This window comes from Osmerus mordax, chromosome 6 (genome assembly GCF_038355195.1).
Source record: "Osmerus mordax isolate fOsmMor3 chromosome 6, fOsmMor3.pri, whole genome shotgun sequence".
NCBI lineage: Eukaryota > Metazoa > Chordata > Actinopteri > Osmeriformes > Osmeridae > Osmerus > Osmerus mordax.
In genome coordinates this window covers 8,163,149-8,187,779 of record NC_090055.1, presented here as the reverse complement: position 1 = coordinate 8,187,779, position 24,631 = coordinate 8,163,149, and the positions used below count along the sequence as shown (strand labels likewise).

Below are 24,631 nucleotides of genomic sequence, written 5' to 3'. Positions count from 1 at the left end.
TGCCTTTGGAACATCTTGGCCTAGATGAAAAATGTACGGCGCAGAGTAGTGATCTGCATGGAGAGGAACACTGTGTTCACCCGGGATCCAGAGCACACATCCCTGGAGAGAGAGGCTCGCCTCTGCCAAGCCTCTTCACAGAGGAGAGCTACCGAGTGCCAATGCTCAGGAGAGAGGGGGGGGGAGGGGGAGTGGGCGGAGGATGAAGAGGAAGGAGGAAGAGAGAGAGAGGGGGAGAGAGAGAGAGGAAGAGAGGGGGGGAGACGGGGGAGGGGGAGAAAGAGGGCTGAGGATAGAGGTAGAGAGTAGGGAGTAGGAGAGAAAGAGGGTGAGAGGAGGAGAGAGTGGGAGAAGGGAAGGGAGTAGAAGAGAGAGAGAGAGAGAGAGAGAGAGAGAGAGAGAGAGAGAGAGAGAGAGAGAGAGAGAGAGAGAGAGAGAGAGGGGGAGAGAGGGGGAGAGGAGGGACAGCAGCCAGGTCTGAGGAAATTGATTCTTCGCTGATATCTGACACACACACTGAACCACCTCAAACCGTTATCAAACTGCCATCCAAATGTTATCAGGCTCAAGCTGTTTGCTCATTCTTTGTCAGTGGATGAAATGCCGACTCACCAAGGTGGTCGCAAAGAAAAGAGCATATTTGAGAATGTCAGCACAGCTCAGCCACAGCGCCGCAGGGGCATCTGGGAGTTGAAGTCTTTGATGTTGTGAGTTGCAAAGGTCCATGGTTGTATTAGCTGATCAAAGCCACTAATCCTTCTATGTAAGCATCCAATATGGAGGTCAGAGTGCTGAGTGATCTGTGGCACAGCCTGTTGATGCTGGACAGGTTGAAGCAAAGAGTTGATTGGGTGGTCTGCTAGCTCAGCTCTGCAATGCTACAGCACATGTGTCAGCGATGCTGGCCGTGTCTGCAAATTGTAGCCATGTTAGCAATACTACTGCATTCTTAAAAAGGCTGTAGAAATCCCTATGTGAGTCACACCAGATAATCACTTTGACTCTTGTTCTGGCTTCTATTTGTTGCAGTAAGTAAGTAAGTAAGTAAGTAAGTAAGTAAGTAAGTAAGTAAGTAAGAGAATGGAGTACATTATTTCTCTCTCTCTCTCTGCCTCATCTAAAATGTGCCTTTCATTGGTGTAAATATACTCTTTCAGACTAGTAACAATGGCAGATAGAAATGCTTTATCTGCAGTTCCTGTGGGAGGGTGAAATGGCCCTCGCTCGTGGGGAACCATGTGAAGATCAAGGCGTTAAATGCCTCCCAGTGTGTGAGGGTGTTAGAGGTCAGGTATGGTCTGATCCTTGTTAGCTTCTCTGACCGCTCTGTCTGGGTGTCTCCTTTAATGAGGCAGGCAGAGCACACACCCTTCCCACACGTGGCCAGCCACCTCTGCCTGGCTCCTCACTGGCCACGTTACGAGTCCATCGAACCAGGACTCGTTCTCCCTGCCACTCCCTCGTCTTCTCTTCTTCTTTCCTCCTCCAGCTATCCCTTTCCTCTCTCTCTGTCTTTCCTTCTCTCCATTTCTCTCTTTCTCATCCTCCTAGTTTTCCCATCTCGCCCAACCTCCATCTTTCTACGGCCGTCTTTCTACCTTCTCTCCATCTCTCTCTGGTCTAATTAGCTGAGCAGGTGGAAGGGCATCTCTTTCTGCGGACAGCCAGACAAGGTGCTATATGACCTGACAAGGTGCTATGACTATCACTGATTGGCCGCAAAAAGGTCATACATGTTATCTTAATGTTTCATTAATGAGCCACCCTCCTCTTCCTCACCCCGTTGGGTAACGTCATTTGGGTGGAGGTGCAACACAGAAACTATATCAACACCACCTGCGGGGTTGTGGGTTTGGGGTGAAACAACGAATCATCAAGCTGATTTACCATGTGTTCATATTCAGATTCATAGCATCAGAACAATCAAGCTAATCAGGTTCAGGCAAATTGAAGTGGATTTTCCAGTGGTTAATAACAAATATTTCATCGGTAGATATTCAAGCACAACTAGTTCTAGTGTAGGGGGGCACCTCTTTAAGACTGTAATCTTTAAGGTTTCATAATCACCATCCTTGGTTTAAATAGGAAAAGACATGTCTAGCCCTAATGTGAGACGATTCACCATTCATAAAGGCGTAATGGAAGTAATTGTGAAAGCTCATAGATGTGTTCTCCATGATAATCTGGGTATTTCGTTTTAAATGGTCTTCAGAAAACAATGGCGTGTGATGGTTCAGTCCCTTAATTAAGTGACATGAGCGCCCACGGGGCAATCTTGTCCTAGTAATTCTCCTCATTAAGGCCCCCTAGTCTGACCTCGATTATGTCATTTGTCTCTGAAACTTAATCTTACACACTAAGAACCGAGGCGAAACCTTAATTTGTGGCCTCATTTTCTTTCAGAAGAAGAAAAAGTGAAAGTGAGTTTTGTTTCTTCTGATTCAGCCATGGTGATGTCTTCTTTAGGGTTGTTTTGACTTTTGATGAGAGCTTCAGAGACGCGACGCCATAGCAACGGGCTGCCATCGTCAACCCATAATAATCTCAAATCAGTCACGCTTTGAAGGTCTGAGGTTTGTGGCGCAGTGTGATCAAACACGCTCACCTCTCGCGATCTCCATTGTTGACGTGGCAACACCATGGCACACACTTTTACCTCAATAATCAATATTCATTGATTATTATTCCGTCCTCTCTGATGGATGACACGTTTCACTCACTGGATAAACGGCACGTCATTTCTGTCAATCTCAGAGAGAAGTCTATCCGTTGATAGACTATTCTTTTACGATTGCTTTCAATATTCATGTTTCCATTCATGCTACCTTCAACCTCCATCCTACATTGTAGACTCCTGTACCTGTACCTGTACCTGAATCATGTCCTTCTCTCCTCTCCTCCCCTCCCCTCTCCTTTCTCCTCCGCTCCTCTCCTCTTTTCACCGCATCTCCTCTCCTCCCTTTCTCTCCCCCCCTCTCCTCTCCTGTCCTTTCCTGTACTCCTGTCCTCGCCTCCCCCTCTCCATGGTGACGGCGATGGCTGACAGTGACTTTACATCCAAAATGAAAAACAGGCAGATGGGCACGTCCGGGGGCAACATGACCAAGAGCACAAGCATCGGCGGCGACATGTGCAACCTGGAGAAGACGGACGGGAGCCAATCAGACACGGCCGTGGGCACGGTGGGCACTGGCGACAAGAAGAGACGCTCGAGCATCGGTGCCAAAATGTCCGCCATCGTCGGCATCTCCAGAAAGAGCCGGAGCACCTCCCAGCTCAGCCAAACAGGTAGGCGTGGCTCTCCTCCCTCTCTCCCTCCCTCTCTCCCTCCCTCTCTCCCTCCCTCCCTCTCTCCCTCCTTCCCTGCCCTCCCTAGACACGGCAACTCTAATGTCCCTCACAGGCCTCCGTACCACCTCTGGGTGACGGTTCTCTCTCCCCCCCCACCCCCCCCCCACCCCCCCAGCAGTGATCTGTTGCAGGACTGGACGTGACGGGAGCTGGAGCCGGTGCGTGAGCTGGCGTGAACTGTTTTCCTCTCACGTCCTTTCTCTCTCTCCCTCCCTCCCTCCCTCTCTCTCTCTTTCCTAGACGACGAGAGTCCGCCGGCGGCGCCTCACCTCTTCTCCTTCGCTTCCCTGTGCTTGATTTGCTTTGTAGCCGCTCTGACTGTGTTGCCGTGCCGATTTTTTTTCTTTGATGAGGCCGTGTCGGCGGTTGTCGTTGAGCCTGGTGACCCACAGCGGCGGCTCCTTTGTGATGCGTGTGCACTGATCTCGGCGATGCGTGTGAGAGGATGTGGAGGTGACCGGGGGGATTCTGGGGGGTTCTCAGGGGTTCTTCGGTGTGACACTGTGCCAGTGTAGATGATTATTACAATGTAGCAACAGAAAACATGTAGAAACAGGCACTCTGAAGTAGATTATCAAATACAAAAAAAACTGTGGTACACTACAAACATAGGCTGTTAACAAAGGGCTGCAGTAGGAAGTGCTGTGTACTCTCTCTCTCTCTCTCTCTCTCTCTCTCTCTGTGCATGCGTGCACATCACCATGTCAACCAGAGGTGGGGTGCCTCAGGGCTTCAGTTATGCAATTAACTATAAAGGACTATTTCCTTCTAAGGACTATTGCCAAAAGACAAGAAAAAAATGATGGGCTTTGACCACAGTGGAAGAGGGGTTAGGGTGTGACGGGTTGATGGTGTATAACTGCAAATCTGTGGGCATGTTTGGGCAAAATTGGGTTGGATTTTCCCTGGAGATGAAAGCTCTCTTCAACCTCTGTTTTCAGGAAATAAATGGCTGTTGTTCCTCCCTCCCCCATTCAAAATCCACCTCGTAAAAGAGGACATCTTGTCTTTCCTGTGGTTGAATAGGCAGGTGAAGAGTGAAGGCTGTGAAAGCCGCACGTGTCTGTATTGCGTCGGGCCTAAATTGGGGTCTGTGTGCAGGTCAGTCCCTCGGCAGTTCTGTGGGAAGCAGAGGAGGGTTCACTCGCGAGCTCTGAGGGTACTTTGAAAACCTTCATTTGCCATGTCAAGAGAACTTTCCCAATAGACAGTTTGTAGCAGTGTCTGTCCGATCTGACCCCGTGATAAAGGCTAGGTCAGCCCGCTCGATGGGTTCCAATCATGAGGTTGCGAGTGGGCCAGATAACCAGGTCTGTCCGTCAGCGGTCCGCACGTGCCCCTCCTGCGTGAGGCGACGTGAAGGAGGGCTGAGGCAGACGGTCCTCTCCTCTTCCTCCTCTCCATCTCCTCCTTCACCCCTCCTCCTCCCAGCTCCTCCTGTTCTTCTTCTCTCCCTCTCATCCTCCCTCCATCCTCCACCCCCCTCTCTCCCTCCAACTTTTCTCCGTCTCCCCCCCCCCCCTCCCTGCTCTCCCTGTTCTCCTTTCTCCTCCTCCACCCTCCTCTCTCTCCCCTCCCCCCCTCTCTTCCAGGGCTTCGAGAGTGCTTGTGCCTGTCTTTTACTACAGAGCAATGCAATAAGCATAGATTAGATGTACTGGCTATATTGTTCAATAAAAACTTGCTGCTCATTCCTGAGCCTGATACCTTCAGGTGCAGTGTAAAAACTACTGAGAATATGGATTTGTCCTTGCTCCATTCCTTTAGTTTCATTTTGCTTTCCTTTCTTCGACATCTGGATATTCTCCAATACACACACACACACACATACGCTTGCGAGGCTTGAATCTTAAAAGCATATCAATATTTCACTCAGCGCTTTTAGTTGATTCAACAAGATTGTGTCTTTTCCTCAAATCCCCTGTCCTGGTTCTCCACCAATGGGAAGGCTGCATAGGTCTGCGCTTGCACCCATCAGGTGCTGACCTACTTTATTGTGCTGAATCCGGGGGGGTCGGTCGGCTAACTTAGAGACGCTATCAAAGGATGAGTCAGGGAGTCAGGTGGCTGAGCGGTTAGGGAATCGGGCTAGTAATCCAAAGGTTGCCAGTTCGATTCCCGGCCGTGCCAACTGACGTGGTGTCCTTGGGCAAGGCACTTCACCCTACTTGCCTCGGGGGAATGTCCCTGTACTTACTGTAAGTCGCTCTGGATAAGAGCGTCTGCTAAATGACTAAATGTAATGTAAATGTAATGAGTGTAGGAAATAAGAGGCTCCTTTAGGTCCTCTCAGTGTTTCATGCGACTGGGCGCTCGAGTGTACGTGGGTTTGTGCGTGTGTGTGTGTGTGTTAGCAGCCAGGCTGGGGTAGCATCTCCCAGGTAGGAGGTTGCGGGTAACGTGCACACTCTTCCCGTGCACACTCTCCCACTCAGGGCTCCCCAAAGGCACCAGACCTCAGAGCCCGAAGCACAAATCGTTGGGACTGATCTCCTCAGGTCCCAGGCAGCCCTCAGAGAAACACTCTGACCTATACGACACCGGCCCTACTTGAGATGTAGGACAACAGACACACAAGAGCTCCTTTGCATATTGAAATGCCACTGTGGGAATTTGGTTATTGCAAGCCCTGCTCAGCTTTGTGTGGGTGACCCAGTGAAGTGTACCTTTTGTGAAGGGGGCTGAGGTACTGTGGGTGATGCAGGGTTTGGTTCTGGTTAGAACATGCCGTGTTAACATAAGGCCGGGGTATTCATGCACGCTTTGTCAACTTCGACAGATTGGCCTCATTAATCATGGTGGAATAGCTACTCGGATTCATGTGCCTTGTGAGAGGCATGGGAGTGTGTGTGTCTGTGTGTGTGTGTGTGTGTGTGTGTGTGTGTGTGTGATGTCTGTTTGTGTATTGATCTAAAGTGAAGGGTTTGTGTGCGTAGGAGAGGAGGGGATGTGCGTGTCGGTGTCTTTCTGCATAAAAACGTCTACGCACGTCCACGTATTTGTGTGTGTGCATAGTTGGGATAACAGACAAGCAGGCGTAAAAACATGATTGATTTCCATTGTTGGATTGTTGCTTCTTGCCATTCAGCAGTGCTAGAGGATCCATTATTTGCACACCTCAACAGAGAATACTCTCATAACTTTACCACACACACACACACATTTACTCCCCACCCACCAACCCCCCAGAACTGCTGTGCCAAACTTTGAGTCAGCAAAATTAAGCCACTGTAACGAGCTGCACCGCAGTGAGACCCAATAGAAAAGCACTTCTGGTAAAAGTCTTAATGCCTACTTTTACATTTTCTTCTGTCCAATATTACCCCCCCATAAAAAAGTGATGGTTATACGTACATCAGGAATGCATACTGTGTCTGTTACATCCTCTGTGGCTGTCTCGGGGGTCTGGGAAGGTGGTCATTAAAGCTGTGATGATGAGCTGTCGAGTCTTGGCTCCGCTCTGCCTCGCGGCACTATAACACTGCTTTACTGTGGGGCTTAGGTGTGGTGTGGAGCTGCCTGTGTCCTGGTCTGTCTCGTTCTAGGGGGGGTGGGGGGGGGGGGGGGTCAAATGGATTGATGTAGGCCTTTGGAGTCCTTCTACGCTGGCTCTGTCAAAGCGTTGGGAGAGAGAGCGTGTGTCTGTTGTGACCGAGCGGATCTGCGTGTGTCGTCAGCGATGGATTCCTGGAAACCATACAGGCTGCTGAGCTCCCTGGCTCTTCATTTTGAATCCCTCTCTTGTGTTTATCCCCCTTCATTCTCCCCCTTTTTTTTCGATCCCTCCCATGACTGAATTTGCTTCCCTTGTCCTCTTTTGCCTCCTCTCCTGCTCTCCCCTTCTTCTCTTCCCGTTCTCCTCCTTCTCCTCCCTCTCTTCCCGCTCCTCCCCGCCCCCCCCCCTCCCTCTATCTCTCCCCCTCTTCTCCTCTTCTCCTCCTCTAATTGCTACGAGCTGTGGTTTCTATGCCTCCAGGAAATCAGATTGACAGAAAGAGCCCATGTGAGTGGGCCTGCTTGTCTCCATTTTCAGTGGCGGAGGCTAAGGTATTGAATGTATTGAAGTATTCTCCAGCTGGTGTAGAAAGGGTCATGAAGGTGACCTGAGTGACCTGCCCGAGTTAGCCAACAACAGGCCCGGTCAGCTGCTCTCATATTGGCTAGATTACCACCTGAAAACAGGAAAAAACAAGCTCAAACCGATCTCCTTGATTCCATTTGCATTTCCTCCACCGATCGGTCCAAGTCTGTCTACAAATGCCTCGCTTTTTATGTCGCTCCACGTCGCCTAGACAACAGGTCCCTGTTAATCCCCTCCCCAAACACACACATACGCCCCCCCACAAACACACACACCTAATTAGCGTTGACGTGAGAGAGAAGAAGAGGAGGAGGGGGAGATAGTCAATCACAGAATCTATAGAGAGCTTTAATCAGCTGGATGCAAACTGATAACTCACAAATTCTAGCCACATATCTCAAAGTATCAGGTCTAAGAAAATAGTTCCCATAAACTAGGAAAAATACACAAAACTTCAGTTTAGACGGGTTAGTAATCTAAAGGTTGCCAGTTCGATTCCCGGCCGTGTAAAATGATGTTGTGTCCTTGGGCAAGGCACTTCACCCTACTTGCCTCGGGGAGAATGTCCCTGTTCTTTACTGTAAGTCGCTCTGGATAACAGCGTCTGCTTAATGACTAAATGTAAATGTAAATCACCATTCCCTAACTTTACATACATTCTGTGACATGGACATAGGACTAAGTGTGTGTTGTATGCAGTAAAAAGCTGAACTTTGAGCTTTCAACAAAGGTGATCAATCTTGTGTGGAGCTGGGCGCCTGTCTCAGCATACGCATACGCACCCATACACATACACTCAAACACATACACTGACACAAACACACACACAGACACACACACACACTGTTACACACATACACAATCACACACACACAGACACACACTCACACACCAGCTGGGGCCCAATTAGCTTTGGTGAAGGGCCGGTGAAACAAGCAGCTCTCAGAGTGATGCATGGAGCACCAGGAACTAAGTAGTCTTTCTCCCACTCTCTCTATAGACACTATTTATACTATACTGGACTGCATATGTGTGTGTCCTTCTCCGTCTATGTGTTTCTCTCCCTTTTCCCAACTAACGTCTCTACATCACCTGATCCCTTGCCCTTCTTTACCTTTCTCTTGCTCTCTTTCTTTCTTCTCTCTCTCTCTCTCTCTCTCTCTTCTCTCGCTCTCTCTCTCTCTCTCTCTCTTCTCTTCTCTCTCTCTCTCCATCTCTCTCTCTCTCTCTCTCTCTCTCTCTCTCTCTCTCCCCTCTCTCTCTCTCTCTCTCTCTCGCTCTACAGTGACCTACATTGGCTTGAATAGACTGTTGATGCTTTCTACATTATGAATCACAAACCCATTGGCAGACGCTGCACACTTAAACATACGTCCACTCACTGACTGGTCAATGTGCTTGTTTCTAAGCACTATCAAAGTGCATCATTCTTTGGCCCACACGGGGCATATGAATCAAGCTCACCTCGAGCAGGCCCTGCTTTTACTGTTCTACGACCGTGTTTATGACATTGTTGAGGATAATTGGGTCGGCGATTGTGTGGTTGTTTTTACTGATTCATCTGACAGCTTACAAAGCTTGAGATCGATGGGAGGGAGTTAGAAACATACGTTACATACAACACACGCACACACACACACACACACACACACATACACACACACACACTACAGAATTTTTTACCTTCCTCTTAATTCTAATTAGAAGAGACCTATTAAGCCAGTTAATGAGAGTGTTGTCAGTGACCGATTTTGTCATTCACAGTACATACACAGTTACAGCACACTTGAGCTGGAGAGAAATAATAGGCTGCAAAAACAATAAAAGCTCAGTAAAAATGCCATTTGTTCTTTTTCCATGTATGTATTTACCCATCACACTTTTGCGTCTGAATAGCTAGCTTAAACATACCCTGACGAGGTGTTTCACATTACACATACTGTATTGTTAAACGTTATTTGAGTTGTAGCTTTACATTTAGTCATTTAGCAGACGCTCTTATCCAGAGCTTTCCGGGAGTACAGTTTATGCTGTTTATCCAGTTAATGTCTGATCAAATTTGACATCTCATTTTAAATTCATTATACCGACGTTTGTTAAAGCACAAGTTCTACCCAGTAAGGTGTTGTACAAATGTGTAATCTCATGTGAAGTACTAATGCTTCCCTTTGCATTATTATTAGTCATTGAGGCTGGACGATACTATGACTCAACAGCTTGGAAACTTCTCCGTGGGACAGTTCACTCTAAACTACCAGTTGTTATGCAAGCCTCACGTAGCCTACTAGCCTGCTAGCATCTTTCCTGCCTTCTCTTTTCAATTGCAAGTCCATTAGCTGCTTGCTCACCAGCATTCCCAGCTGGTGGGCTGGGAATGCTGCTTTCACAAGCCTCGCAAAGCCTCCTAGCATGCTAACCCTTCCTACTGATGGCCAGTTAGGCTCATACTGATAACTACTGCTAGTTGTTCTCACTGTCAGCCACTTCCTCAGGTCTGACTCACTTTCTAAGTAAGCCGGTTACTCCATACTGGAGACATGTAGCTATCACAGCCCACATATTTTGGTTCTTCTTCCTTCAGGCTGAACACAGACTTCCATCTTGAACACTGTTTTTAACCCCCGCTAAAAATATAGCTGAGTTCCCCTTCAGATGTCACCTGATGACATGATATCAGTGACATTGAGGGCGGCAGAACTTTTAGCATTTTAAAGACATTTTGTGGTTGTTTTTGTGTCAGGGCCTGTGAAGGAAGCTTTGCTTGCTTGGGTCTCGTAGCATGTGTGTAGTTGTGAAAGGCTTTTTCCAGTTCATACGTTCTCGGCTTGTTTTCTTCGTTCCAGTAAGAGTTTTGTTTATTTGGAAATGTCTGGTGTGTGCCTAATGACAAGTGATTGATGATGATTTACAAAATGTGCTATGGTACATTCATTACATGGAAGCATTTTATATTGACAAATGTCCCCACTGGACCCCTCCCTCCCTCTCACTCCCTCTCACCTTCCTCTCTCCCTCCCTCCCTCCCTCTCTCTCTCCCTCCCTCCCTCCCTCCCTCCCTCCCTCCCTCCCTCCCTCCCTCCCTCCCTCCCTCCCTCCCTCCCTCCCTCCCTCCCTCCCTCCCTCCCTCCCTCCCTCTCCTCTCTCTCTCCTCTCTCTCTCTCTCTTTCTCTCTCTCTCTCTCTCTCTCTCTCTCCTCTCTCTCTCTCTCTCTCTCTCTCTCTCTCTATCTCTCTCTCTCAATTTCATTCCCTCTCTCTCCCTCTCTTTCTCTATTTGCCTATTTGCCCTCTGTGTGTCACTTAGCGGTAAAGATCCACTCACTCTACTGTGTGTGTGTGTGTGGGTGTGTGCACATTTGTGACCTTGTTCTATATAATGATGTCCTACCCTGTGGTAGGACAGGATGATCAGAAGAAAGGGAAAGTCATCGACGAGGCTGCTAGCAAGTAGTTCTTCGGTGACTAGGGTTGAACGCATCAGAACTTTTGGGTCTGGATCCTGGCCTTTCCACTTCAGTCACCATGAGCACGCTCTGTTAAACTGGTCAGTGCAGAACCAATAGCATATGGTGGCAGGCAGCTTTGTAAGCCAGGAGGGAAGTGTGGAGGTGTGTGTGTGTGTGTGTGTGTGTGTGTAGGGGGACAGGGACAGGGGTGGGTGGGGGTGGGGGTGGGTGGTTACTTCCTGACCAGCAGGGCTGGCCTGTGTCAAGACAAGCAGGACAGAACAAGAGAATGTAAACAGGTGTAAGTGTATGTGTGTGTGCGTGCGTGCGTATGAAATAGGTGTACACGTGTAGCCGTGCATTTGTGTGTGGACCGTGTAGCCCGACCGGCTCCATTAGACAGTGTTTACCATTCCCAGACGCAGGGTTGTGGTCTGACGCTCTGCCTTAACCCGGCTCCATCAATCACACACGTTGCCGTCGGCAACCCCCCTCAGTTCTTCACCGCGCACCAGCCATTCGCATCACTTCTGGGATGTTACACCGCCTGTGTTGTTGTCGGTGGCATTTTTGTTGTGACTGGCATTTTTTGGTGCATTCCTCTCCAGTGATGTCCCATTGTTTGGCAGACTTGGGGTCTCCGAAAGTGTGCTTGTACAGTAGCTTGACCAGATATGGTGTGGATGCATTGTGCTTTACTGGAACACTCACTTAGGACTTTTGGGAAGTGAGGTTGTTCTTGAAAGGAATTTTCTGTTTATCTGAAATGGGTCATAAAACAGAGAACGATGTCATCACTCTGAAACCGGGGTGTTATTCCCCCTCAGATTCAGGTTGTAGTTCTTTAAAGGACCCACACATAACTGCTCTATGGATCAGAGTGACGTCTAACTCATGTGAACACTGAATTCCGATTCTGTCTATTACCCATTTTTGTAGATTTTTCAGCTTCAGCTTTCACAGTTATTTTCCTTTTTTTCTCCACAACATGTGAAGCATGTGTTAACCTTTTGTCACAGATAGAAACATAATATTCCTATAAACAGTATATGGTATATGTTCTGTACAACCGTGGCCAAAAGTATTGGGAGAGACATTTGCAAAGCTTGCTGGGCCTTGGCATAAAATGACTGCTAACATAATGTCAGTAAGTCATATCATCAGCACAGGGGAAAGTGTGAACTAGTTCTAGCCAGGTGAAATCAGTCTGATTTTAAGAGCAGATTGACTGCTGTAAAAGAGGGGACTATTTGCATATATTGAAAATATTTGCCCAAAAATATGAAATATGCCTTATTGTATTCCAGTATTGTGAAAACATGTGAAAAACATTTTCCTCAAATACTGAACCAGCAAACTTTGCAAAACACAACATTTGTCATTGCCAAAACGTATGGCCACGACTGTATATGTACATAGATATATATTCAAAGCTGTTCATATATTCAAAGTAACCTTCTTATTATGCATTGCATGTGTTTACACCTTTTGTATCCAGCCCTGTTGGCAAACCAAGTGTAATACGACTTCACTGCCTCCTTAAGATTCTGACCCTTTTTCAGGTGGATATGAGGAGCTGTGCTATGATGTCACAGGTACGAAACAGGAAGTGCACGTGTCCAGCTGGCGCTGTCATGTGTCTGATGACTTCAGCACTTCCCCTGATAGACTCTGGAAGATTACTCATAGAAAAATGAAGAAGAACCATTTAGTTGGATAACTCAATCTAGTCAGTCCCGAACGCTTTTTTCCACACTGGAAAAAGAACGTCCCTTGATGCGTGAGCACTCATGTTGTTTCTTCTTTGCTCTCTCAGGAAACAAAGTGCTTAGGTGCCCCGCTTTGAATTGAACACCTCACTCCTCTATTCAGCCTGACTTGCCATCAGCACCAGGTCGAGCCTAGTTCTAGTCCAAGAAGTCGTATTTAGAGTGACACTGGGTTTGAGACATGTCTGGTGAACCATGTGCACAGCAGCTCACTGTTTCATTCTTCTTCACGAGCTCTCAGACGTTTTGAGGACAAACCTCACCTCAACATTCACTGCTGCTCTGCAGGCGTCACTGGGAACCTTCAAATAACTTTCTAAGAGTTTTTAAGGCAGTAAAATAGAAGAATTCCACGGTCACAATGGTTTCCTTCTGAACTGAATGGGGGTGGGAGGGCGGAGTGGGGGGTTATAACGGTAAAATAGTTTTCAGTGACTATCTAAACTGAGACAATAGGCTGACCTGATAGGAGTTGACCCAGTCGGTTCTCATATCTCCCTTGAGAACGTGTCGAGTTGATGTTCTCCAGCTGGGCCCGTGACGAGAACCCAGAGGAACAAAAGAACGGATGAAGAAATAGAAAAGGAACCAGGTTGATGTGGGTTGAGAACACGAGGACAGGGGCTGTGTTCTATATTTACATTTTTGCAGAGATAGAGATCAGTAATTGGCTCGTGCTGTGCCTATTCTGCCAGCTTCTCATGCTAAGAGGAGGCACTGCAGTGGTTTTTGTGACAAGATTGTCAAAACAGCACCATTTAGCCCTTTTTTTTTTATTCGGCTGCTGGAAGCTTCCCTTGGGATTTGGTTCTGGCCTTTGTCTTTGTAGTGGCGCAACCCGCTTCTTGTTCGTGTCTTTAAGATGTTGTTTGAGCAAAGCATTCCCGGGGGACCACCTGAGAGTGCTTTTCTATCACTCCTCGTCCTCTCGGAAAGAAACGGTGGTTCTTCTCTTGTGACCTTTGAACAGAAGGTGGTGTCTGCCTTTGGGAGGGATGGAGAGGAGCCAGTACATGGCCCGGTGACAAGAACATGCAGGCTACGTTGTGTTCTGTGTGGCCTCAACATCATGAATCATGGCTGAAGAGGGGTGGCGGTGAGGGGAAGGGGGGGGGGGGGGGGGGGGGGGGGGCTCTCAGCGGTGTGCTGGTCTGTCCTGATTCTCTCCGGGTTCCGGCCTGGACGCTCGTTTTTTCCTGTTTCTCTTCTATGTGACCACTGCATTTTGAGGGACTCAGTCAGAAGACCTGCTCCCATGGCGAAGTAGCCAACATTCATGAACCTCCACTGGGATGTTGATTTACGGTGCCGACGACACGAGACCACTGCAGCCCTTTGTGGAAAAGTACTGAGTAGAACTGGGCTGATGCAGATGGTGAACTGGGTAGGGTGGGGGCTGATAAGACTGGGGAGGGTCAGGGCTGAAGAGGAGGGGGGACTGGTTGGTTTGACGGGGCCCTGGGAAGGGGGGCTGAGGGCTGGATGGGGAGGTCAATGGACATGGGGGGGCGGGGGGGGGCCTGGGTGCACACCACGTGAATGGCGTATGACCAGAGTAGCTGCTCAAGACAGACTGGTAAATAATGGCTGTTTTGAACAGAGACTTATGTGACTGCGTATGTGAAGAGAGAGATATTTAAAGAGAGAAACAGAGTGTGTTTGTGAGAGTGTGTGTGTGTGTGGGGGGGGGGGTTGGAGTGAGAATGAGAGTGTAAGAGAGATGTTGAAAAGGGGGGGAGGGGGGAGGGTGTATCTCCGGGTAGAGCTTCTTCTGAGCAGCCAGCGCTCCTGAGCAGCTTGCAATCTGATTGGAGGAAAGGGATGCAGTCCGCTCTGCCCCTCACCCCTCCCCCTTCTCCTTGCTAGTGTTACAGCAGGAGAGGAGCTGAGCAGAGCAGAGAGAGCCCGCCACACGGCACACGCACTTAGCTGAAACAGGACCCCGCATCTTCATCCCTCTCTAAGCTCTCTGCGTTTCTCGACGTGGCCTTTCGCTACCTTCCAGGACCACGGCCAGACAGCATTCACCTCCACATCTCTGCCCTCTGAATCCAGTATCGACTAGTCTGACCCGTGCACGTTAGGAGCCCACGTCGTTTCCTTTGGAACGGGTAACCTTAGCGAAGGCAACTCGACCCCTCGCGTCCGAGAGCGCTCGCTTCCATTGCTGTGAAGAGAGAACAGGGAAGAGCAAGTCACCATGGGCAGACAGGGGCATGATGCCAGCGTGCCCACCCCGGGCATGCGCATGCAGCGCTCCCAGAGCAAGATGAGCCTGTCGGCTTCCTTCGAGGCTCTGGCCGTCTACTTCCCCTGCATGAACTCCTTCGACGAGGAGGACGGAGGTAAGATGGCCCCCTGAGATCGAGAGGAGGGGAGGGGAGGAGAGGAAGGCGAGCAGGAGAAAAGAAGAGGGGACTAGTGGGTCACAGAAAGAGAGAGGGGAAAAGAGGAGAGGATGAAAGACAGGAGAGGGGAAAAAAAGAGAGGAGAAGAATGGGAGGAGGTAGAGGAGGGGAGGGAATGAGAGCGAAAGAGAGAGAGGAGACAGATGGAGAGACAGGGAGATGGACGACTCCGTGCATCCTCGTCATGTTATGCAGCTCAGTTGCACGGTGGATGCGTTCTATTTGAGGTTCATACGCGGTTCTGGGATTGACTGTAGTATGATTTGATTTTCCTTGACGTGAGTGTTGATTGGGCCTTTCTATTTTGTCATCCAGAGACAACATGCCCATGTCAGAGCTTGTTCAGAGAGCAGGCTGATTCGAGTTCTGCTGAGATGTTTAGGTCTGCTGTCTCATCTACTCAGTGTTACTCACATGAATGAAACAGTGCTTGAAAAACGTATCTCCAGGCTCACTGTAACAATGTGAATGAACAATTTTTTTTGTTTCTGGTGGGCGGTAGATCAGAGTGCTTCCAGTCCACAAAGGGAGGGTGGAAGTGGATATTGCAGAAGTGCACTAGTAGACTTTAGACTGAGAGATTTAGACGGGAAGTGACTGTGGCAGAATGGCGTGCTAGATCTTCTTCAGTAGCTGTCTTCTCTCCTGGGATCTAGCCTAAAATTCTGCGACTTCTTGACCCGCAGCCAAATGCTCCACCACTGTGCTATACAGTAACACTACAGCAGTACTTCCTGGTCTCTTCCCCCTCACTTCTCATCATCCTCAAAGCTGCTGATCTCTGACCGTCAGGTTGGCTTATTAGAACAAGATGGGCTGGGCTGCCCTGGTAGCTCACTGGGTAGGGAGCGTGCCGTACAGGGTGAGGCCCATGTGCAGAGCCCCGGTTAGGTTCTGGCTCGGGACATTTTCCCCTCTCTCTCCCATACATTTCATGTCTATCTCTAAAGGCAAACATATTTCTTTATGGAAACTAGATGTGCTAGTTCAGCTCTGTGATGCTGGGTGAGGTCACTGTAATTAACACCGGTATTCAGTCAGAGCCCCATCAGGTTATTTCTGCAAGGTCTCCCATCCATGCAAACATCTGGTTGGAGCGCTGGAAGCATGCACAGTAAGCTGTATGTAGTCAGCACGCATTAAATTAATGTAGACATGCAATAGGTAGACATGTTAACCTTCGAAACAGTGTTCCAACGCAGTTATGCCAACATCACAATGACAGGCTGTCAACTTGACAACCTGTTGTTTTGGTGACTGGCTGTATAAAGTATCATGTTCTGACCTTCATGTTCTGACCTTTCAAAGTCGGCCACCCAGCCTGGCTGCCTGGCTGGGTGGCCGACTTTGAAAGGTGCTGTGACATTGTCAGGGCAGATCACATGAACGTCGCTCCCTCTCCTGTGCCCCCTACAGTGTCTGTGTGCGCGCCACAGCAACAGGAAGAGGGGGCGGATGTCTCAGAATACGCCACATTCCAGGCTCCGCTGTCAAAAATAAAGACGGCTTCCGAGATCCTTCTCCCTGTCTTTTCTAAAGGTGGGGGGGTTGGGGGGGGGGGGGGGGGGGCACAGCTGCAGGGACAACAGCAGGGCTATCATTGAGGGTTTCGACTCACTTCGACTCCAATTCATGTTCGGAGAATGAGTCATCGTCATTAGAAACGACGAGGGTACTAGCTTTGCATCCATCAATCAATGCCTGATTGGTCTCTGCCTGTGTAAGCCCTCCCTGGGATATCTTTGCATAACGATAATGCATTTCTTTTTATTTTAGGAAATGACTACAAGGATCACCGGATTGTGTTAATTTGCGATTCAGTCTGTATGAAACCACAGCAGTAGCAGAACCCGTTCTTACAGCCTTAGTGCTGTCATCAAAACAGCATCCAATGTCTGTGATTCAGAACAGGGCCGTATTGTATAAACACCAGGTGATGAACATTCACAAGTCTCAAAGAAGTGTTAACATGGTTGATCCGGTCAGGAGCGGCGTCTATGCCTCCAGTCAACCTAAACAAAGTTATCATGCTCGTTTCTCACATTTTTGTTGAACCTTTCAGGTGATGAATTGGGTATTGTGTGTCACTAGTGGTTTTACCTGTTGGCTTTGGCTGTGGGGAATGTAATCTGTGAAAGCTGGCTGACAGAACTTGAGCTAGCAGCTGCTCCTAGATTTGGTAAAAGATCCTAAATCTGTGTGCATGTGTTTCGGCTCACAGTATGTACTCTGTGCGTGTGTGTGTGCATCAACTCGTGCAAATGTATGTGTGTGTGGCTCAGCATTGTAACAGCGGCAGCCACGTGCCCCCACGCCGACGCTGTCAGAGAAATTGGTAGAAGATGCTCAGTGGCTCTAATGGGGGAAGTCAGCTGTCTGTTTGAATCAACAAGGAGAGGAGAAAAGAGGAGAGGAGAAGGACAGGAGGGGAAAGAGGAGCCTCCTGTTGAGCGTGTGACCTATGGACGGTCCGGAAGGTGCCGTCTAGATGCTGCCGTGTATTGAATAGGTCCAATTCCCGTTCTAATGAACGTACCTCTCCTGCTGAATCTTGCTACGCCACACGACCAGAATGCACAATATCTCTTTCGCTGCACTCACCACGGAATACATAGCTAATGGCACGCGTAGAATAAAGGTTTCTCTTTCTCTCTTTCCCCACTCCAGAAGCGGGAGGTAAGAAGCTGCGCAGCACCATCCAGCGCAGCACGGAGACGGGCCTGGCGGTGGAGATGAGGAGCAGGATGACCCGGCAGGCCAGCAGGGATTCCACCGACGGCAGCATGAACAGCTACAGCTCCGAGGGGAAGTGAGTCTGGAGAGATACACAAGCACATCGAGAAAAGGAACTGCACATGACAAAAGCAAACTCGACCTTGTGTCTCCGTGGTGACATTGTGGTGCGTTCCCATGGTAACTTGGCATGTCTTTGTTGTTGGGTTGTAGCCTCATCTTCCCCGGCGTGAGGCTCTCCTCAGACGCGCAGTTCAGCGACTTCCTGGATGGACTCGGACCCGCCCAGCTGGTCGGACGACAGACATTGGCCACGCCCCCCATGGGTATGTATCCATCCATCTATCCATCCATCTATCCATCTATCTACCTATCTACCTATCTACGTATCTACCTACCTACCTACCTACCTACCAACCTACCTGGGTAGGGATCAGAGGGTGGTGCTGACGTAGTGTTGTGTGTGCAGGTGACATCCAGATTGGCATGGTGGATAAGAAGGGGGCGCTGGAGGTGGAGGTCATCCGAGCCCGCGGCCTCGTAGGAAAGCCAGGTTCCAAGGCACTGCCAGGTGAGAACAGTCAAGCACCCCCCAGAGCGCCGGCGTGGCGTCTGAACTGTCTCAAATGAATGTGTCATTCTGCCTGCCAACAACTTGTAGAAAATTCTGACAGCCCCTCTCTGTCTCTCTCTTTCCAGCACCATATGTAAAGGTCTACCTTTTGGAAAATGGAGCCTGCATAGCCAAAAAGAAAACAAAAGTAGCAAGAAAAACCTTGGACCCCCTTTACCAGCAGGCACTGCCCTTTGAGGAAAGTCCAGGAGGGAAGGTCTTACAGGTAGCTTACAGTCCCACCCCCCTGATCACACTTTCACACAATACTTAATATAACTTGTAGTGCGTGCTATATGTATTGAAGTGCATAGCTACAAATAAGATTTTTTTATGGAACAATACCTCTCTGTTCTTCACAGATCATTGTATGGGGAGACTACGGGCGCATGGACCACAAATCTTTTCTGGGAGCCGTACAGATACTCTTAGACGAGCTGGACCTGTCCAACATGGTGATTGGCTGGTTCAAGCTCTTTCCTCCTTCCTCATTGGTGGACCCTACCCTGGCCCCCCTGACTAGAAGAGCTTCCCAGTCCTCATTGGACAGTTTCTCGCGGTCATAGCAGCGTGCGGACTGACTGACCAGCATCGTTGTAGCAGCCAGGGTGCGAGGTTTTCAGAAAGGTCAAGGGTCGCCACGGTAACAGGCCACGCGCAAACCACCAACACCCCCCCCCCCCCCCTTCTCCCCGCCCCCTGGTTACACTGCATGCTTGATGTCGTGTTCTCTAAGCCTGTCTAAGGGGCGCACACGTGGTCCTGGATTTGGAGTGGAAAAGGCGGCGCGCGCGCTTGTGCACGCTCGCAAGCTCCACGGCTGGGAAGCGGCGATCAGAAGAAGAGGAAGCTGGAATGAACTCCTTAAGCACGAGGGATAGATGTTCGATTCCGGGTTTTCATCCAATTTTTGAAGCCATTTGGGGTCAGAACTGGGAACCCCTAAAGCGTTCCACAGATGCCCTTTTTTCGAATGAAAAATAAATGTATGTTTTCATTTAATTTTTCAGATTTTAATTTCTTTTTTTTCTTTCTTGTGTTTTTTTTTTTATTGTCAATGTACTTGTACCTGAAGGGGGTGACAGTGCTGCTTACCTAAAGCTTGGTCACACCATGCCAACAGACCTAGCTTTGTTTATGGAGCTATGAGTATGGTACTCATTGGAGAGGTGTGCCCCAGCTACAGTAGCTACCAGCCTCCCCTGACATCACTGGCCTCAGATACGTGACTGTGCTGAGTCACGACACAGGTAGATCACCAGAGAGACTCTACTTAAGTTATTTAAGGCAATAGTGAAGTGGCTACCGCACCATCAACACTTCACAACCCAATGATCAGAACCTGCAACAAGACGAACTTGTATGATCTGACATCATCATCTCTCTGTTGATATATTGTATGAAATTTCAATGAGAAAAAAAATACTTTTGTTTTGCATGGACTCAAATTTAGCTGAATAAAAAAGAAAGAAATATGAAAATTATTTTCTTGAGGCTGCAACTTGCAAAAAAAAGACAAAGAAAAATAAATAAAACAGATCAGCCATTTTCAACAATTTATATTATTTTTAAAGATAAATTTCACTAGTGCATGGTTTTCAAGGGGAGTGAATGCCACAGTGTGATTAAAAAGAATCATAGTTTATCATTCTTTAGACCATTCAACAGTCTGTGTTTTTGCAGACCTTCATTTAAGGGGAACTTAAAGACTACTTTTGGAATTATAAAAAAAAAAAAAAAGTGACAAAAGTGATGATGGGAAAATAATGTAAATGATTTAGTTCATTGTAAAAGGCAGAAGCCTTTTGATTGCAAAAATATTTTCTCTTGTCCCAGGGTGACCATTGTACTCTCCATCTCTTCATTGCTACTGTTGTCCAATCCCCCTGTTATTGTCTAGATTTTTAGGGCTGTTGATTCATTTACAGTTCTGTATAGTTTCCTTATGTATTTATTTTGAATTTGATTTTTTTAACAAGCATGTTGAAAAGGATTTTCTGCAACATGGCTTGGGCACACCTTACAGTAACTCAGCATGTTTTGATAGAGATGATATTTGGAGATTTTGCAGTTTCTTGTACAGTGCATGTCAACTTCGTTACTTTTCTCCCTCACCTTCAATTGAATTCTCTACAGAAAATTAGTTACTGGTCTTTCGTGACCGATTATTAAAAAGGTTTAAATCTAAACATTCCACCCCAAGGATCATATTTTCTTTCAAAACTTAGAAAAAAGATGAGGAGAATATTTTATATTTATTGGAGGTTGACAAAAAAGTTGTGATTGCAAGTGTATTTTATTTCAGTATTGTTAACTAACATGCAAAAATAATCTGTATTGGTACAGCAAGAGGTTTATACCCAAGCAAGAAAAAGTTAGCATATGATTTATGTATGCTGCTGTGAAGTTCAATTCTACAGGAACTGTTTAGTGAAGGTGAATGCACCATTAGGTCAAACATGGGATATTGCCACACAAAAGGATTTTTCGTTCTTGTTTTATGAAAATAAAGTTAATTTAATATATTTTTGTTAGTTTATTTAAAAGCCAAGACCAGTTTATTTTTTATTTTCTATTTTTAGTAATAAAAAATGCTTCTCATTAATGAGAGGTGAATCTTATAGTTAAAGTATGTCTACATGAAAATGACATTATTCCTTTTCTGTGTAAAGTCAAACACATTCTAATGTGCATTCAGTACCATGTTGCTGGAACAAAGTGTTTATTTTCCTTTTGGTTTGCATTGTACATAATATATAAAAAATCAAGATTTGAATAGACAACCTAACACGGCTAGATAGAATCTCTCGGAATAGGAATAATGTCTCACATGAAGACAGAGACGTTTGTTATTTTATCCTTTTGAATGCCTTTCATTTTTCTGTTTTGGTGCAATGTGTTAATGCCAAGACTATGTCTTGGTAAAGTATGGTTGAGTACAGAGATTTATGTAAGTTATTTTTCAAATAAAAAATAAAAAAATGGATATTACACTGATGCTGTGTGTCGGATTACAATATCAAGATGGACACCAACACAATCTCAATACTGACAACATAACATTAACACATAATATGAATACATTCAACTTGTAGTTGTTTCTCCAATTTACTATATGGTAAAACAAAGAAGGTAGGTAAAGTCAACATGAATATTTCCCAGACAATCTCCGAGGCTTCTATACTGGTAGTAGATCTCCATACATGTCAACATCTGACATGTAATTTAAAATGATTTAACAACAAAGGTATTGCAAAGTTTGTTTGTGTTGCAGAGGTCACAATGTATCGATGTTGTGAGGTAACTGCAACGTGGAGACGCCGCAATCAGAGATGCCGTTTCCTGCAGTTTTCCATGAAAGGTTGGTTCTGTGAAGATTTGCTTCACTTCTGTATTGTGGTTAGTGAGATAAGCAGAGAACTGCCTCCAGCTGAACGCCCAGTATCTGAGTGAGACCAGAGGGGTGGTGGCTATGTAGCGCACTTCTGCTAATGTGTCATACTGCACACTGAGAAAGACAGTGAGAGAGACCAGGACAGTGAGAGAGACCAAGAGAGAAAAGAAGAGACTGCGCAGAAGAACCAGGTAAGAGGGAAGGATTGCTTTTCTGGGGGTCTGTTTCAGCCTGACATGGCTGAAGGATCAGTCCTTCTTTTGAGATTTTTCCGACAGTGTCTCAGTGTGGGGTGAATGTGCATTTCTTAAAGGGTAGGTCAACCTGAGATGATGAGCAAAACAAATAGGCCGGGGCCAGAAAGATCCTCTGAATAGGATTAGCACACAGTCAACAGCTACCTCCTAAAATGCTAACAATCACAGAAAATGTTCAGACACGTTGAATATTTTGTAGTAAAGGGGCCTCCAAGTGCTTGACTGGTCAACCTATTTCACATCATTTGATTTCATATTGACCTTTGTTCAGAGATCTTCCTCAAAGCAAAACAACTAACATACAGAAAATACGTGTGCTAAACTTCTCAGACCATGTAAGCAACAATGTGGATCGCCTGGCCTCCAGTTACAGATGTGATTCGACGAGCCTGCTCTGACGCAGTTGAGGTTTACACAACAAGCAACACGAGGAAGGGCTGGAGGAACAACGCCATCCTCTTCATCACCTGCTCCACTTTCAGCTTCCTCCTCAGCTCCCTCCTCCTCCTCTACCTCCTCTACGCTCTGGACTACAGACTAGCGGTGGCCGGCAGTATTGCAGGCTCCTGCTGGGTCCTAGTGACTGCTTCACTCTGTCTGTCCAGGCTTGTGCGCTGCCTCTGGCTCCTGTTTGTGATGTCCTGCGGCATGAAGCAGGGCAGAAACCTGATCATCACAGCTGGAACCAGCCTGGTGGTCCTCAGAAACTTCCAGAACACTCTAGATAACCTGACAGGCCTGGTGAGGAGCCTGGTCTGCAGCCTACAGGCCAAGAGGCTGTTCCTCAACATCTCTCCCCTGGACAACTACATTAGAATGCTAAAGTGGGTCGGTTCCATAATCAAAACGGGGTTCTCCTCTTATTTTTTGTTGGAATTTGAATTTAATTTAGATGTGACAGGCAGTGTGGAATCAGACAAGCTGAGGGATAAACTGTTTCAGACGGAGAGGGCTTTAAACGAAACAGCAGAGAGTGCCCGAGCAGTTATGGACACGGTGTTCTCTGTGGGTCAGAGGCTGTTTCCTGCCTTCAGTTTCATCATCCTCGCCGGCTTTACAGCTCTGCATCTTCAGAGGTACCGCAAGAACACCAATTATGAAAACACATTCATCACCAGCAGATTTCTGCAGTTTGATGAGCAGCAGAAAGCCGAAGGGAAATCTCAGGTTCTCCCCCTCACCACAGAAGAAGAAAAACGCTACATCCAGATCTCTAGCCCACATCTGACGGCCCAGGAAAGAAAAGCCATGCTGAAATTCTGCATTCCAGTGGTCATTCATGTTTTGGCCTGGGTGCTGGTCATTGGGATTGACACGCTTATGTATTATTTTGTCAAGGTCATTAAAACTCATTTGGAGACATTAGAGCCGTTGCACGTCCCTTTGATTATGAACATCAAAGTAAGTAATTCTTGTTAACTTAAGGTTTGCAGTAACATCTTGCAATCAATGATCCATTGGGAGACATATTCCTACATGCATGGGTCTATGACTCAATCTGCAAATCTATTTGAATTCATTTCATCAAATACTTCCTCTTCAGGAGGAAACATCTTTCATCAGTTTTCCCATCTCAGAGGACAGCAGAAGCAGAGATTTCTCCTATTCCCTGGCCCTCTTTGAGAAGGAGTGCCTCCCTGAGCCTAAGATGCTGCTGTCCGGCTCCCTGGCCCCGCTGGCCCTGGTCCTGGCTGCCCTGGTCCTGATGGGCCTGGCTGCCACCAGGCTCGTCCGTATGAGGCTGCTGGTCTGCGAGCGCTTCTTCGCCGAACGGGCCGAGGAGAGGGCAAAGCACCTCCACGCCAAGGTCCTGAGGAGGAGGTCAAGGTGGAGGGAAGCGGAGACTGGACCAGGCATCCTGAGGTCACTCATCAGAAAGGTCGGTGTATCACATACTCTTTGGGATTTGCTGTACTGTGGCTGTTAGTGTGTTACTGTGATACACAAACACTGAAAAAACCTTTATAGTTCCAGTATGCATTCTCTTACTCTTGCATTTTGTCGAAGGCAAATTTTTCTGTTTGAATAAGACAAATGATTTCCTCCAACAGCCACACTTCTGGTGTCCACTACTCTTCAGACTACGGGAGGATGTGGACTCTATTGTACCAGAAAGTAGGGCTAACAAGTAGTTAAACATCATTAGTATCAAATAAACGAAAACAGTGGGAGCATTTACCAGGTTGCATAAAATTAGGAGACAATGTTTTCCATTGATTCCACAGACTTACGTCAGTATGTTTGGTAACTGTGGTTCAGCTGTTTCCCAAGCAGGTGAATATCCCTGGGCATAATCGCTTCCTGCACAACAAACCGATTTAGTATGTCAAGCTCGTTAAGACGGAAAGTGCGTACCAGACAGAGCTAGCCCAGCGGTTTCTAGGGTATATCTAATGATTGAGTCAGTGATCACATTTAGAGTCTAAATGAATGAGCAACGTCTTGGGCTTTTCTTTAAATGTCCCTGTACTGGAGATAGAAACTGTTTACTTATATTTATTATGTCCTACCAGCAACATTTGCACATCTTGAGCTTTTAAGTTAGTCTGCTGTACTACCACTTTGAAAATTAGATGACTG

The 24,631-nt window shown here is 47.3% G+C and overlaps 2 protein-coding genes across 2 annotated transcripts in view; both read left to right on the top strand.

The window, feature by feature from the left end:
- The window catches only part of rims2a (regulating synaptic membrane exocytosis 2a), a 92,278-nt gene extending 73,312 nt beyond the window's left edge, over positions 1–18,966 (top strand). The window contains exons 28-33 of the mRNA XM_067237414.1: positions 3,047–3,288; positions 17,722–17,863; positions 18,001–18,113; positions 18,257–18,358; positions 18,487–18,626; positions 18,763–18,966. Coding sequence (XP_067093515.1) covers positions 3,047–3,288; positions 17,722–17,863; positions 18,001–18,113; positions 18,257–18,358; positions 18,487–18,626; positions 18,763–18,966 — 943 coding nt within the window. The remainder of the gene's footprint in view (positions 1–3,046; positions 3,289–17,721; positions 17,864–18,000; positions 18,114–18,256; positions 18,359–18,486; positions 18,627–18,762) is intronic.
- Positions 18,967–22,396: 3,430 nt separating this feature from the next.
- LOC136943925 (dendritic cell-specific transmembrane protein) lies at positions 22,397–24,183 on the top strand. Its single transcript, XM_067237413.1, has 3 exons — positions 22,397–23,452; positions 23,595–23,930; positions 24,103–24,183. Exons 1-3 carry the CDS (start codon positions 22,397–22,399, stop codon positions 24,181–24,183), a joined length of 1,473 nt encoding a protein of 490 aa, XP_067093514.1.
- The last annotated feature ends 448 nt before the right edge of the window (positions 24,184–24,631 follow it).